We start from the raw sequence: 15339 nt of genomic DNA, 5'->3' as shown, positions 1-15339 counted from the left end.
TTCTGGGGTTTTATCTTGTTCCTTCATCTGGTACATAGCCCTCTGCCTTTTCATCTTGTCTGTCTTTCTGTGAATGTGGTTTTTGTTCCACAGGCTGCAGGATTGTAGTTCTTCTTGCTTCTGCTGTCTGTCCTCTCCTAATCTCTTTAATTTTAAACCCGGACTTTTCCAGTCTATAACACCATGCTAGTGTTGGAGGGTCTCCTGCAGAGGCGGGAGGTGACTGTGTCTCACTGTGAGGACAAGGACACTGGCAGCAGCCTGGATGATTTTTATTTCTTTCTCTTGTCTGCTTGCTGTGGCTAGGACTTCCAATACATGTTGAATAAACGTGATGAGAGTGGGCATTTTTGTCTTATTCCTGATCTTAGAGGCAATGCTTTCAGCTTTCTCTGTTGAGTCTTAGGTCTGGGTTTGTCATATATGGAATTTATTATATTGAGGTATGTTCCCACTATACCCACTTTGTTGAGAGTTTTTATCATAAATGGATGTTGGGTTTTGTCAAATGCTTTTTCTACATGTATTGAGATAATCAGGATTTTTATCTTTTGTCATGTTAACGTGATGTGTCAGATTAATTGATTTGTGGATATTGAACCTTCCTTGCATCCTTGGTTTAAACCCCACTTGATCATGGTTTATGATCCTTCTAATATATTGTTCAATTTGGTTGCTAGTATTCTTTTTTTAAATCATTATTTTTTGACTGCATTGGGTCTTTGTTGCTGCATGCGGGCTTTCTCTAGTTGCGTTGAGTGGGGGTTACTCTTCGTTGTGGTGCATGGGCTTCTCAGTACAGTGGCTTCTCTTGTTGCAGAGCACGGGCTCTAGGTGCGTGGGCTTCAGTAGTTGTGGCACATGGGCCAGGAGTTGTGGCTCGCGGCTCTGGAGCGCAGGCTCAGTAGTTGTGGCGCACGGACTTAGTTGCTCCATGGCATGTGGGACCTTCCCGGACCAGAGATTGAACCTGTGTCCCCTGCATTGGCAGGTGGATTCTTAACCACTGCACCACCAGGGAAGTCCTGGTCTTGATTTTTTGATCCATTCAGCCATCCATTGTCTTTTGATTAGAGCACTTTGTCCATTTACATTTAAAGTAATTATTGATAGGTATGTACTTATTGCCATTCTGTTTATTGTTTTCTGGTTGTTTTTGTAGTTCTTTGTTTCTTTCTTCTTCTCTTGCTTTCTTCCCTTGTGATTTGATGAATATCTTTAATGTTATGTTTGGATTCCTTTGTTTTGTGTGTGTGTTTTGGTTTTAGGTACCATGAGGTTCATATATATTGACCTATGTATATAGCTGTCTATTTTAAGTTGATGATCTTGTTTTAAGTTCAAACGCTTTCTAAAAGCCCTACACTTTTTAGCCCCCCATCATGTTTTATGTTTTGAAGTTACATCCTTTTATTTTGTGTATCCCTTAACTACATAGGTATAGATGATTTTACTACTTTTGCCTTTCATCATTTCTACTAGCTTTATAAGTGATTGATCCACTACTTTTCACTATATGTTTGTCTTTAGTGGTGAGATTTTTCCTTCAGAATTTTCTTATTTCTAGTGTGGCTTTTTCTTTTCCACTTAGAGAAGTCCCTTTAACGTTTCTCATAAGGTCGGTTTAGCGGTGATGAACTCCTCTAGCTTTTGCTGTCTATAAAACTCTACCTCTCCTTCAATTCTGAATGATAACTTTGCTGGGTAGAGTATTCTTGGTTGTTTCTTTTTTTCTCCAGTATTTTGAATATATTGTGCCACTCCCTTCTGGCCTGCAAAGTTTCTGCTGACAAGTCAGCTGATAGTCTTATGGGGGCTCTCTTATGTATAACTAGTTGTTTTTCTCTGCTGCTTTTAATATTCTCTCATTATCTTTCTCTTTTGACATTTTAAGTATAATGTGTCTTGGTGTGGACCTCTTTGGGTTCATCTTGTTTGGGACTGTCTGCTTCCAGGACCTGGATGTCTGTTTCCTTCCTCACACTGGGGAAGTTTTCAGCTATTATTTCTTCAGATAATTTCTCTGCCCCTTTCTCTCTCTCTCTTCCTTCTGGAATTCATGTAATGCGATTGTTAGTATGCTTGATGTTGTTCCAGAGGTCCCTTAAACTATTCTCATTTTTCTGAGTTCTTTTTTTTCTTTCTGTTCAGTTTGGGTGATTTCCACTACTCTCTTTCGGATCACTAGTCTATTCTTCTGTATCATCTAATTTTCCATTGATTCCCTCTAGTGTGTTTTTCATCTCAGTTATTGTATTCGTCAGCTCTGATTTTTTAAAGTATTTTCTTACTCTGCTGAAGTTCTCACCGTGGTCATCCATTCTTCTCCTGAGTTTCGTGAGCATCTTTATGATCATTACCTTGATAGATAGATAGATTGTTTATCTCCATTTCATTTAGTTTCTGAGATTGGTCTTGTTCTTTTATTTGGAACATACTTCTCTGTCTTCTCACTTTGCCTAATTCTCTGTGTTTATTTCTTTGTATTAGGTAGACCCATTACATTTCCTGATCTTGGAGAAGTGGTCTTATGTAGGAGGTGTCCTGTGGGGCCCAGGCACATGCTCTCTTCTGTCCACCAGAGCCAGATTCTTCAGGGGTGTATCCTATGTGGGCTGTGTGCGCCTTTCTCTTGTTGTGGGGCTAACTGCCGTGGGTTTATTGGTATGCGGGGCTGGCCCCTGGGCCAGCTGGCTGAGAGGACCTACTTTGTGCTATTACGGGGGATACATTGGTGGGCGGTGCAGGCCCCCCAGCACATCTGGCTGTGAGGCCTGGTGGCAGGCAACTGATGTGAGCACACTGGTAGGCGAGGCAGGCCCCTGGTGCTAATAGGCTCGAGGAAGGATTGCAGAGCATGCCTGCCAGTTCTGGTGTCATCTAGGTAATATGAGATCACATAAGTGGTTGCTGCCAACATCTCAGTTCCCAGGGGGAGTCCTAGCAGGAGGCTTTCTAAGATCGGCAAGTAGGTCTGACCCTGGCACCTTTCACACTGCTGCCTTTCTGCTTGAATTCAGATTGAGTGAGTTTTTGCCAGCATCCTTTAAGAGCAGTCTCAGTTTCCTACAGCCCTCTGGCTCTCCAAAATGTGAACCCTGCTGCTTTTCAAAGTCAGACATTTTGGGGGCTCTTCTTGGTGCAGGACCACTGGGCTGGGGAGCCCAGTGTGGGGATCGGACTCCTCAGTCCTTGGGGAGGACCTCCTTTTTTTTTTTTTTTTTTTTTTGTGGTACGTGGGCCTCTCACTGTTGTGGCCTCTCCCATTGCGGAGCACAGGCTCCGGACGCGCAGGCTCAGCGGCCATGGCTCACGGGCCCAGCCATTCCGCGGCATGTGGGATCCTCCTGGATCGGGGCACGAACCCGTGTCCCCTGCATCGGCAGGCGGACTCTCAACCACTGCGCCACCAGGGAAGCCCAGGACCTCCTTTTTAAGGTTTTAATTGGTATATGGGAATAAATTTGACTTGTATATACTAATTTCTGATTTATTCATTTGTTTGTTTTTTTTTCCAGTAAATGTTTATTGAGTGTGTGCTGTCAGGCATTGTTTTAGGCCCTGAGATCATAGTAGTAAACAAAAGAAAAAAAATCTCCCTTTGTGCATGTTTTGGGGGTAGACAATTTTATCTATCAGTTTATCTGTATAGTGTTAGGTGGAGGAAAATGAAGAAAGGATGATGTATAGGGACTGTCTTGAGTGAGGGTGGGTTGAAGCGTTAAATAGGGTTGTCAGGGAAGACCACATGGATAAGGTGACATTTGATCAAAGTCATGAAAGAGGTGAGGGAATGAGTCATGCAGATATCTGAGGGAAGTACATTCCAGACAGAAGGATCAGTAAGTGCAGAGATTGAGTAGAAAGCATGCCCAGATTACTCTAGAAATAGCATAGAGGCCAATATGGCTGGACTGGATTGAACAATGGGGAGAATAGTAGGAGAGACAGTAAGAGAGGTAGCAAAGGAACATATCATGCAGGGTCTTGTAGAATGTAGACCACTGTAAGAACTTCAGTTTTCAGTTTTTAAAAAATTTTGGTTTTTGTTTTGAGCAGAGGATTGACATGATTTAAATTATGTTTTAAAAGGAAGGTGACTGTGTTGAGGCTGCAAAGGAAGCAAAGGTGGAAGTAGGGAAAGTACTTAGGAAGCTCTTGCAGTTATCTAGGAAGGCAGTGATGGTGGCTTGAACCTTTGTTTAGTAACATAAGAGGTGGTTTAAGATTCTGCATATATTTTAAAGTTGGAACTGAAAAGATTTCCTGATGGATTGGATATTGGGTCAGAGACAGAGGAGTCAGAGGTGACCTTCGGGATTTTGGCCTGAGTAACTGGGAAGATAGAGTTTCCATTTACTGAGATGGTAGAAATTACAAGAGGAGCACTTTTTGGATGGGGTTTCAGGTGAGGTGGTGAAGAACAGGGTTTGATTTTGGATATGTATGTTTGAGATGCCTATTAGATGTCCAAGTGGGGATTCTAAGGAAGTAGTTGAATATGAGTCTGGCAAACAGGAATTATGTGGGTTGGAGATATAAATTTGGGTGTCATCAGTATTTGGATGGTATCTATTAAAATCGTGAAACTGGATGAGATTATCAAGGATGTAAATGTGGAGAAAGAAGAGAAAAGGACCAAGGCCACCCTAGGGTACTCTAAGATATTCGGAGTAATGAAGAAGAACCAGAAAAAGAAAGTGAGAAGAAGTGGTCAGTGAGATAGGAAATCCCAAGAGTGTGTGGTGTCCTGGACACTAATTGAAGTTTCTGGGTCATGATCATCTGTGACACATATTGCTGCCAAGTAAGTTGAGGGTCGAAAATTGACCATAGGTTTTAGCAATGTTGAGGAACTTGGTGACCTTGAGAAGAATAGTTTTGGTAGAGGAATGGAGTAAAAGCCTGTTTAGAGTAGATTTAAGAAAGTAAGGGAGTAGAGAAGTTGTAGACAATGAGAAGAGGCAGTTCTTTTGAGTAAAGGGAATTGAAAAACTGGGTAGCTGGAGGGGGAAGCATTTTGTGTGTATGAGTGAGCATGATGTATGAAAGAAATGATAGCATGTGCATGTTTATGTGCTACTGGGAACGGCCTAGAAGACATGGAATAATTGATGATGGAGAGAGTGGGGACAGTTGATGGAGAACCATCCATGAGGAGGCAAGAGGGGATGGGATTTAGTGTACAAGTGCATCTTGTACTAGTGAAGTTAACAAAAGGAAAGTCAGTTATATCCTGCCACAGCTAAGTTTGAAATCAAAAAGTATTGAAAAAAAGTTAATGGTCCTAGCAAATGGATTACAACTTCTTATTTAAGTAGGCTTTTAGAGTTTACTCACTTGTGTTCCATGGCATATATGGAAGATTAAAGTAAAAGTCATGAATCTTTTTTGCTATTGATAGTAAATGGAATGATACTTCATACTTTGCTGTTTGGGGGGATGTACATTTGATAAAGAAAATCTGTGAAAACAAAATAGCAAATGCACTTTTTTGGATGTTCTTACGTGTTATAGCTATACTGTTGTAGTTATCTATTATATTACAAACCACTCCAAAACTTAGTGGCTTAAAACAGCATTCATTTGTTTTGCTCATGAATTTACAATTTCGGCAGAGTTTGGTAGAAACATCTCATCTCTGCCGCATATGGGTTGGAGCTACCTGATTGGGGATGGAGGATCTACTACCAGGATGGCTTACTCACATGACTGACAAATTGGTGCTGGCCACTGGTTCCTCTCCACATGGACCTCTCTAATGGAGCCACTCGGACTTGCTCCTAATATGGTGCTGGGTTCTAAGAGCAAGCCACCCAAAAGACAGAAAGTAGTTTTGAAAGCTGGCACACCTATATTCTCTTGGTCAAACAGCAGTAGTACAGATTCAAGGGAGGGGACATAGGCATTCTCCTTCTCCCATTTAAATGGAGGTGACTCAAATAATTTTGGACTCTTATTTTAAAACTGCCACATATACCTTAATACAGGTAACAAAGGCATTTCTATCCCCATCCATTTTTCTGTGTTCATCTTAAATGCCAACATTACCATGAAACCTTTCTTCATCCCATCACTGATTTTAATTTCCCCCTTCCTGAACCCTTCATGGTACTTTGTTGTTTCCTTTTTTTGTGGCACTTAACCTTGCATTAGTGTATGTTATAATTTTGTGTTATCTTTGCTTGCCACCTTTATATTGCAACTCTGAATTCCATTCAGTAGTGCTTTACTCATAGTGGTTGCTTAATAAGTGTGTTGTCAAAGGAAATAAAAGGAAACTTTTTTTAAGAATTCATAAATTTTGTTTAAATGTTGTAAAAAAGTGATTAACCAAATGAGACCTTGGTGAACTGCAAGGTGCAAGTTGTTTAAAATTGAGAGAGGTAGGAGACAAACTAGAGTAGAAATAAACCATCAAGGTGATGAAAAAAAATAAATGTTTCGGTAAATTAAGAGTACATTTTGCTTAATAGTTCTTTGAAAAGCAGAGCAACAAAAAAGTAAACTCAACTAAAGGCTGGCAAGTGGTATATATTATTAGAAAATTTTCTGCTTGAAGATAGCTTTTTTGTATGGTCTCCTGAAATTAGGCTAAAATTCTCAATGTAGCAGGCAACAAAAATTCAGTTGATTTAACAGTCTTATTCCATGTACAGCCTTACTTATTCTTGCATGTAACATAACATATTTATATTTTCTGGGGATGAGGACATGGATGTGTTTGGGAGGCCTTTATTCTGCCTACTATACCACGTAAGTTGGGTAATAGGCAGTTGGAAGTTCGTTATTAAAGTGCAGGAGGAACATAAATTTGCTTCATAGACTTTATTAAGCTCATACTCTGTGCCAGTACCTTGCCACATCCTGGGGCTGTAAAGATGCAGTTCCTGCCTATTAGCTCTTGGTTAAAAAAGTTATGCACATGTAAATAATCTTAACATACCAAGGACCATGGTGAAGTTCGTCACAAATCACAATGCACATGTTTTAATAACAATTTGCTTTGAGAACATGGTGGGAAAGGACTCTATAGGTCTACTCTAAGGTACCAAGAAGAGACCTTGGTACCTTGAGGAACTGCAAATACTGCCATATGCCTGAAAAAGGGAGGTAGGGTTTATGTGAGGGAGGGATAATTACAAAGGATTTTGTATGCAGCATTACAGAGTTTGGGACTTTATCTTATATGCAACATGGGAACCACTGGAGGCTTTGCATTTTAGAAAGAATGCTTTTGTTTGTTTGGTTTTGTCTTTTTCTTTTTTGTAACATGGAGAATGGATTGGAGAGAGCAAGGCTGAACACATGGAAATCAATTAGGATACCAACTAATATAGGTAAGAGATAAGGGCCTACACTAGATAGATTATTGCAAAGAAGTTGAAAAGGGAAGAGATTTAAGAGATAATTCAGATTTAAGAATAGATTGATAGAACTTGATGGCTATTAGATTTGGAAAGTGTGGAGTCGAAGGAGGAGTAAAGATTTTTAGCTTGAGCAACTGGTTAGATGTTAGTGTTTTAAGCAAGATAAGGAACATAAGAATCAGAGTAGTAGGTTTGTGTTGAAGAGAATGAATTTGCTTTTGGATCTGTTGAGTGGAAGTTAAATCCAGGTGATATGGTTTATAGGTAGTTAATTATTTCAATGGAGCTTAGGAAAAAGTTGAGGTTATAGATACAGATTAGGAGTCATTGGGAAGTATAGGTGATATTTATTGAAACCATGGGATCAAGTGAAATTGCCCAGGGAGAGAAAATAGAGTAAGAGGACCTATAAGAACAGCTATCCCCAACCTTTTTGGCACCAGGGACAGGTTTCGTGGAAAACAATTTTTCCACAGACCGGGGTGGGGTAGGGGGTGGGGGTATGGTTCAGGTGGTAATGTGAGCGATGGGGAGTGGCAGATGAAGCTTCACTTGCTCGCCCGCCACTCACCTCCTGCTGTGCGGCCCGGTTCCTAACAGGCCGTGGACCAATACTGGTCTGCGGCCCTGTGGTTGGGGACCCCTGTGTAAGAATATTAACACTTAAGTGTAGATGGAGAAAGAGGAACCCAGGAAAAAGAAGGAATGATCAAAGTTAAAAGCAGAACTAAACTGGCATCTAGAAAGCTGAAGTGTAAGTAGGGATGATATCCATTGTCATATTCTGCAAAGGGTCAAGTAAGTAGAAGACAAATGAGGCCCTTTTTCTTTGTAACAACCATGGAGGTAAGTATTCTCATTATGTGAGGAAGCTGAACTGAGAGATGCCAACTTGGAAAAGGCTGCATGCACATCTAATAAACAGGGTGGAGCTAAAATTTAAATCAAGACAGTTTGATTTCAGAATCTATGCTTTTAACAGCTGTCTTATTTTATTATTTTAAACTTTGTTTTCTTCCTTTTGTTTATCATAAAATAGTAGTTTTTAATCTCATTTTGAGTCTGCTTCATTTTGAATTTAAAATTATAGACATGTCCTCATACTTGGTATGATTTTTATTGAATAGTTGATTGATCATTGATAAGGATGTTAAAACATCCTCTGGCCAAGAGGTGGCTTCATGGGACAGTCCTTATACTTAACCAGACTGACGTAGAATGCTTGGTAAATATTTTGGGGGGATGGTATTTTACATTTAAATGTGGGAAATGTTCAATTTAACCGTTATGACTACTTTGTTGAGTACTAGAAACTTTTTAAGAGAATTATAATACAAAGCATTTGTAAGTGCCATGTAGCTAAAAGTAGATAAATCTTAGATATTTTAAATTGAGACTACCAGAATATTCCATAACACTTTACCAAATATAGATTTGGTATCGTATTGCTAGCTGTTTTCAACCATTGTCATGGTAACTCTTTTGTTACCTGCTTTTCCTTTGTAAACATTGCAACTTTTTCTCCCTTTCCTGACTCTTCTGTATCAGTTTTCCCTTTTGTTTGCCTAATTTTAGATTTAGAAATTATTAAGCCACATCTCTTTTATGGAATGCTATATATGGTGTTCTTTGTTAAATAGTTGGTTATAGACCTTACCTTTCAGTAGCATATGAGTGATGTTTAAAAAAAAAAAAAAGAGCGCCTTAGTTAATTTTCGCTGGGTAAATGCACACTCAGAGGAAGCAGTCTCAAGTCTTTGTTCAAGAAGTGAAAGGATAATAGTAACTTTTAAGATAGTCTAATAAATGTTAAGCATTTATTTATCTGGAAGAAAAATGTAATTTTTGAGTTATGTTTTACCTAAAAATCTACTAAAGAAATGATTTACAATATTTGATGCCTTGTTTTTTAAAATTAATTCCAGTGACCAGATCTTCTTATGATTTCATTGATCTCAGTACCTTTTGCAGCATTTAATGGCTTTCCTAATGTGTAACCATCATTTAAGCTGTTCCTTGTGAATAAAAGATAATTAAGTGACCAGCTAATTTGTAGAAGTTATTAAGATACACTTAGTCTACGTAAAATCTGAAGTTTTCTATAAACTGTAAGGAAAATAGCCAAATATAAGGGCAATTCCATTTATATAATGATGACATGCTTGTAATTTATTATTGCAGTGGCTGGGTTAGAGATTAAATTAAGAACCAATGGAAAATTAGTTGGTCCCACTAATTACAGATAAATGGTGATTTGAAATACTTAGCTGTATGAAAACACTGTCATCTGAAATATGTATTCAATAAATGTGAGCTATCAACTTACAGATATTATCTTATTTAATTCTCATAACAATTCTGAGCTAGGATATTATTATCCTAATTTTACAGATAAAGAGACAGAGACTTAGTGAAGTTAGCCCATCTGAGGTCTTGTAGCTGCAGCCAGGATTCTAACCCAACCTTTTTGACCGCAGGGCCCAGGTTCTTAACTAGTAGACTAGATTATAGTAAACTGACATCTGATGCTCAAGCTGTACTTTTGATTGCAATGAACTTTTCATGGAAATCTTTAACTGTCAAATAGAGTCCAAATCTAAACTATTTTGCTTCCGGAAGTATGCATTTTTTACCAGTCATGCCAATTAAAATTTAACTTCTTTAATTTTAGCCTACAGTTTCAGGATTTGTGATAACGTAAGGTGATATGTAGAATTAAAAAGCTAGAAGTGCATCTTTATTTGAGATCTTACCCTCGACATTCAAGTAAGATATTGATGGGCATGGGGAATGACAGAATTGAATTTTATGTTATCGAGTAGGCAGGGGATCATGAAACTTTCTGTATAGCACCAGATAGTAAATATAGTAAATGGCTTTGAGAGCCATATGGTCTCTGTTGTAACTACTCAACTCTTCTAAAGTAGCCATAGACAGTATGTAAACAACAGCGTTATTGTGTTTCAAAAAGAGGCAGCAGCCTGGATTTGGCACATTTGCCCACTTCTTGTAATTTTTGCAAGAAAAAGATAAAATTTGTTTATGATAATATATTGTTTATGCAGAGTGGAAGTTTTCCTTTGTAAGCTGTATTGGCAAAAAAAGTTTACCCAAAAAGATAGCAGTAGTATAAAGGAGAATGGGAAGCTAATGGTACCTAATAGTAAAGAATACTTTTTCAGCATTTCTATGACTACTTTGATTAATTACTTCATAAATACTTGATAATTACAGAGTATACTTATTTACTCATTTCTTAGCATTACCATTTTTTTATCTTGAAAAAACAATTCTATAGTTTTCACTGGCGTTTTAACTAATTCTGATAAACTTTCTTTATCATAACTTGGGAAGGATTACTGTAAAAAGATATGCATAACTGGGTGACGATTTTATTTTATTTGAATTTATTTTGAAAAATAATATCAGCAGGTAGACTTAGATCAAGGCTTGTTGCATAAATATATACATGTAGTTGAATTGTAGGTTCAGAAATGGAGTACTCTACAGTCAGCTTTCAGTGTCACATTTTATAGATTTCTTATTATAAGTAGTTTTGACCCCACAGATGCTTTCTAGTGCCACAAAACATTATTAAATGTAAGTCATTTGTGATATTGACTAATGGTGGTATGTTGGATGTTGAACCTAATATATACTTTTTATTCTTATTCTCAGAGATTCGTCAGCGACCTGTAGCTCAAAGAAACCTTTCTCCAGCACCAGCAGGCTCTAGCCAGGGCTCTCCCCCAAAAGTTCCAGTATCTCCTGGACCACCAAAGGACATTTCGGCCCCTGGTGGACCCCCAGAAAGAACTGTTATTCCAGCCCTATCGTCAAATGTGTTACCAAGACGTTTTGGATCTCCTGCTACTTCAGTGCCTGGAATGGGTAAACAGAGCACTTAATGTTATTTACAGTTTATATTGTTTTCTCTGGTTACCAATAAAATGGACCATTTTCAGACAGTATGGAAATGGCATTTCATTTGGAAATAGCAGAGCAGTTATCTGATTAAGCAGGAGTTCCATATTCAATTAGCCATAACTCTTTACAGCTGGCACCTTGTGATACTGAAACCTATTTCTTGAGCTCATTTAACTGTTATGGCTTCTTTGTTTAAATGGCAATAAAACTTTGTAGTATTCTGTAGTCAACAGTATAGCATATCTTTTTATATTCAGCTTTAGAATGGTCCCAGATTTATATAAAATGAGGATAGAAGAGAACATTTTTGGAATATATTCATGCTTTTTGCTAGCCCCTTCGTATATATTTTTAAATATGACAATTAACATATTTCAGGAAGAATATTCATGTGTTGTGGTATATAATACTACTAATGTTAACGTGGGCTTGGTAGATTTTTCTTTTTTTAAACCATAGAACCTTAGTATTTTCTGACAGATACTTTAACATAAAGTTCTATTGAATTAGTAACATACTGCCTTTACTACTATTTCATTTCTTTGGAATCTCTTTTTTCAGTGCTGTAGATCTCTAGGGGAAGATCCCATTTTTGGTGTGTAATAGATTATATTACCCTGCAACTTTCTTTTGGAGTGTGATTGGGACATGGAAGTCCACTACATCAGCAGATCACATTAGTTTATGTAGATTTCCATGTCCGATTATTGAATATGATAGTAAATTATTTATCTTATTTTAGAATATTTAATTTTAATTTAGATTACTTTCATATTTCATGACTAATTACATATAATTTATAATGATTTTGAGGCTAGTTAGTAGTTGATATCAGGTATTCAGGGCACTTACGTAATAAAATCAATAAGCAATCTAAATGTTACTAATGCAGTAGACTTTTTTTTTTTTGCAGTAGACTATTTTTCCTGCTTTTTCTTCAAAAAGAGCAGCATAAGATTTTAGAAAACTAGAAAACTATTAATTTATAACTACATTAAGAAAGCTAGCTACAAATGAAATGAATACAAAACATAACTTAATTATTGGTTATTGAAAAAATACTTTTAAACTTGACATATAATGATGTCACTCAAAGCAGCCATATATTTTGTGAAGTTGAGTAAATTAAAGTGATTGAAAATTATTCATCTTTCAGTTGTTATCTAGTTGATTCAAGATACCCATATTTGTAAAGTAAAGCTCTTAGTTGTTTAATGAAAGAACTTTTTTTGTGAGAATGCATGAGTTATATACATTTGTGTAACTAGTTATAAAGAAATTAAAGTTTAGCAATTTATATAAAATAATAAAAATTATATACTAGCACATGTAAGAACAGGATTGTAGCAGGAGCAATGGCCTACCATTTCATGATCATGTAAATATAACATATTTTACTGAAGTTTTTAATTAGTTTCTGTGTAAAAGACTTTGTATTTAAGTTGTACATTGCCAAAAGTATGAATGAGTTAAGTGATTTCTTACAGAGAAGATTAATAATTCATATTTTCATTATGCCATATTTGTGGAAGAGAATCAATTTAATGTGTATTACCACAGGGCTCCCATATGTTTGGAAATTAATAACCAGCAGGTACTTGATAATTTGCCAAGCTGTGTAAAAATGACCAGTATTCCTGCAATGATTGCTCTTGATGTTTTTATTAATTACTGTTACCCGTAACAGCATGAATACAAAGATGTGTTATTTTAAAAGTTATTAATATGCAAGGGAGTTAAGATAGTTTTATGAAATCTGTTGTTTTATTTATCCAGATTCCTTTCTGGACATTTTCATTTTAAACATGTAGAAGTAAAATACTCCAGCAAAAGTTAAGTTGGCTTAAATGCTTTCAAAATCTAATTTGGCATGTTTATTCAAGTTGAAAGTTTGGTAATGAGGGATGACACTTAATGTCTGCATTCAAGTTAATGTTTTAATGATAATGATTGAATGTTATTAGTATGACTATACCAATAACTGATGAAATCTGAAAAATGTACTTGATTTGTAATTCTAAAAACTTATTCTAGAACCTAAATTTCATTTACTAGCTATAATTCTACATCATTTGCCTTTTTAAAGATGGTTACAACCTTTAGATTTGTGATTATTTACAAACGAAATCTCTTTCTTATCTTTCAACATATTAATATCATATTGCTGCCCTAAAGCCATTTTTTAATGCTTTTAAGTTTTTGTCACAGTCATTTTGAAAACCTTTTATCCATGTATTGCAGGGCTTATTCCAACAAGACCGCATTTTGTTTCAAAGTCTTCTACAAGGTCTCCACTTAACCTCCATTGCTGCCTGTCTTACTCTTATCTGGCCTTGTTTTACAAAGGCAAACATCACATCTTATTTATTTTATTCTCTCACTTTCTTCTCAGTGCCTTCTGTGTAGTCTCTCAGTTCAAAGTATCTCCTGCACACAGTTCTGTTTCAGTTTTCAGAGACTGTGGAGTTACAATTCATAAAGTTTGAATGTGCAACTCTTTGTTTTTGTTGCTACTGTTTTTATATGATGTAATCATTAACTAAATACTGGGTTATTCCTCCATTCCCCATTCTCGATTCATCTCCTCTGATACTGGCTAATTTATTATATGAACACAATGTATCTCTCTATTTATTTAGATCTCTAGTTTCTCTCAACAATGTTTTGCAGTGTTCAGTATATAGGTTTTGCACCTTTTGGGGTTTAAACGTACATCTAATTTTTTCATGTTTTTATCCTATTTTAAATGAGATTTTATTAACTTTCCATTGTTCATTGCTAACATATATAGAAATAGAGTTGATTTTTGTATATTGATCTTGTATCCTGTAATATTGCTAAACTCACTTGTTAGTTCTGATAGCATTTTTTTCTCATAGATTCCATAGTATTTTCTACATAGTCAGATTGTAAGTAAGGACAATTTTACTTCTTCTTTTAAAATCTGGATTCCTTTCATTTCTTTTTCTTGCCTTATTATACTAGCTAGAACCTTTAGTGCAGTGTTAAATAGAAGTGGTGAGAACAGACATCCTTGCCTTATTGCTGATCTTAGGAGGAGAGCATTTACTTTTTCTTCATTCAGGCTGATGTAAGCTATAGTTTGTTGGTTTTTTTTTAATAGATAGCCTTTGTCAGATTGAGGAAGTACCCTTCCATTCCTAGTTACAAAGGTTTTTATCAGTAAAAGATGATGGATTTTGTCAAATGCTTTTTCCAGATCTATTGAGATGCTCATGTAGGGTTTTAGTTTGTTTTTTTGTTTTAACATCACTATTTCATATGGTGAAATACACTGATTGATTTTTTAAAAATAAATTTATTTATTTTTGGCTGCATTGGGTTTTTGTTGCTGTGCGTGGGCTTTCTGTAGTTGCGGCAAGTGGGGCTACTCTTCGTTGCAGTGTATAGGCTTCTCATTGTGGTGGTTTCTCTTGCTGCGGAGCACAGGCTCTAGGCACAGGGCCTTTAGTAGTTGTGGCACGCGGGCTCTAGAGTGCAGACTAAGTAGTTGTGGCACACGGGCTTAGTTGCTCTGCGGCATGTGGGATCTTCCCGGACCAGGGATCGAACCTGTGTCCCCTCCATTGGCAGGCGGATCCTTAATCACTGCTCCACCAGAGAAGTCCCTGATTGGTTTTTTTAACACTGATTTTTAGATGTTAAACCACCTAGCTTTCCTGAGGTAAATTTCACTTGGTCATGATGTTTTATTATTTTATATATATTGTTGGGTTCAATTTGCTAAAATTTCGTTAGAAATATTTACATCAATTTTTCTTAGGGATATTGATCTGTAGTTTTGTTTTTCTTTTTTGTTTTTCCTTGTAATTTTTTTTCTGGTTTTGGTATCAGAGTAATGCTGGCCTCACTATGAGAAGGTATATTCTCAACTTTAATTTTATGGACAAGTTTGTGTAGAATTGGTATTATTTCTTTCTTCAAATTTTATTTTATTTTTTAATACAGTGGGTTCTATTAGTTATCTGTTTTATACATATTAGTGTATACATGTCAATCCCAATCTCCCAATTAATCACCC

The 15339-nt window shown here is 36.6% G+C and overlaps 1 protein-coding gene across 5 annotated transcripts in view; it reads left to right on the top strand.

The window, feature by feature from the left end:
* The window catches only part of LNPK (lunapark, ER junction formation factor), an 84244-nt gene that overhangs the window by 45913 nt on the left and 22992 nt on the right, over positions 1-15339 (top strand). For all 5 annotated transcript variants that reach the window (XM_024122291.3, XM_055088687.1, XM_024122292.3 and 2 more), the window contains one exon: positions 11049-11261. In XM_024122291.3, coding sequence (XP_023978059.1) covers positions 11049-11261 — 213 coding nt within the window. The remainder of the gene's footprint in view (positions 1-11048; positions 11262-15339) is intronic.

This window comes from Physeter macrocephalus, chromosome 2 (assembly GCF_002837175.3).
Source record: "Physeter macrocephalus isolate SW-GA chromosome 2, ASM283717v5, whole genome shotgun sequence".
Taxonomy (NCBI): Eukaryota; Metazoa; Chordata; class Mammalia; order Artiodactyla; family Physeteridae; genus Physeter; species Physeter macrocephalus.
Note: the sequence above shows the minus strand (reverse complement) of the source record. Positions and strands in the feature narration are given on the sequence as shown.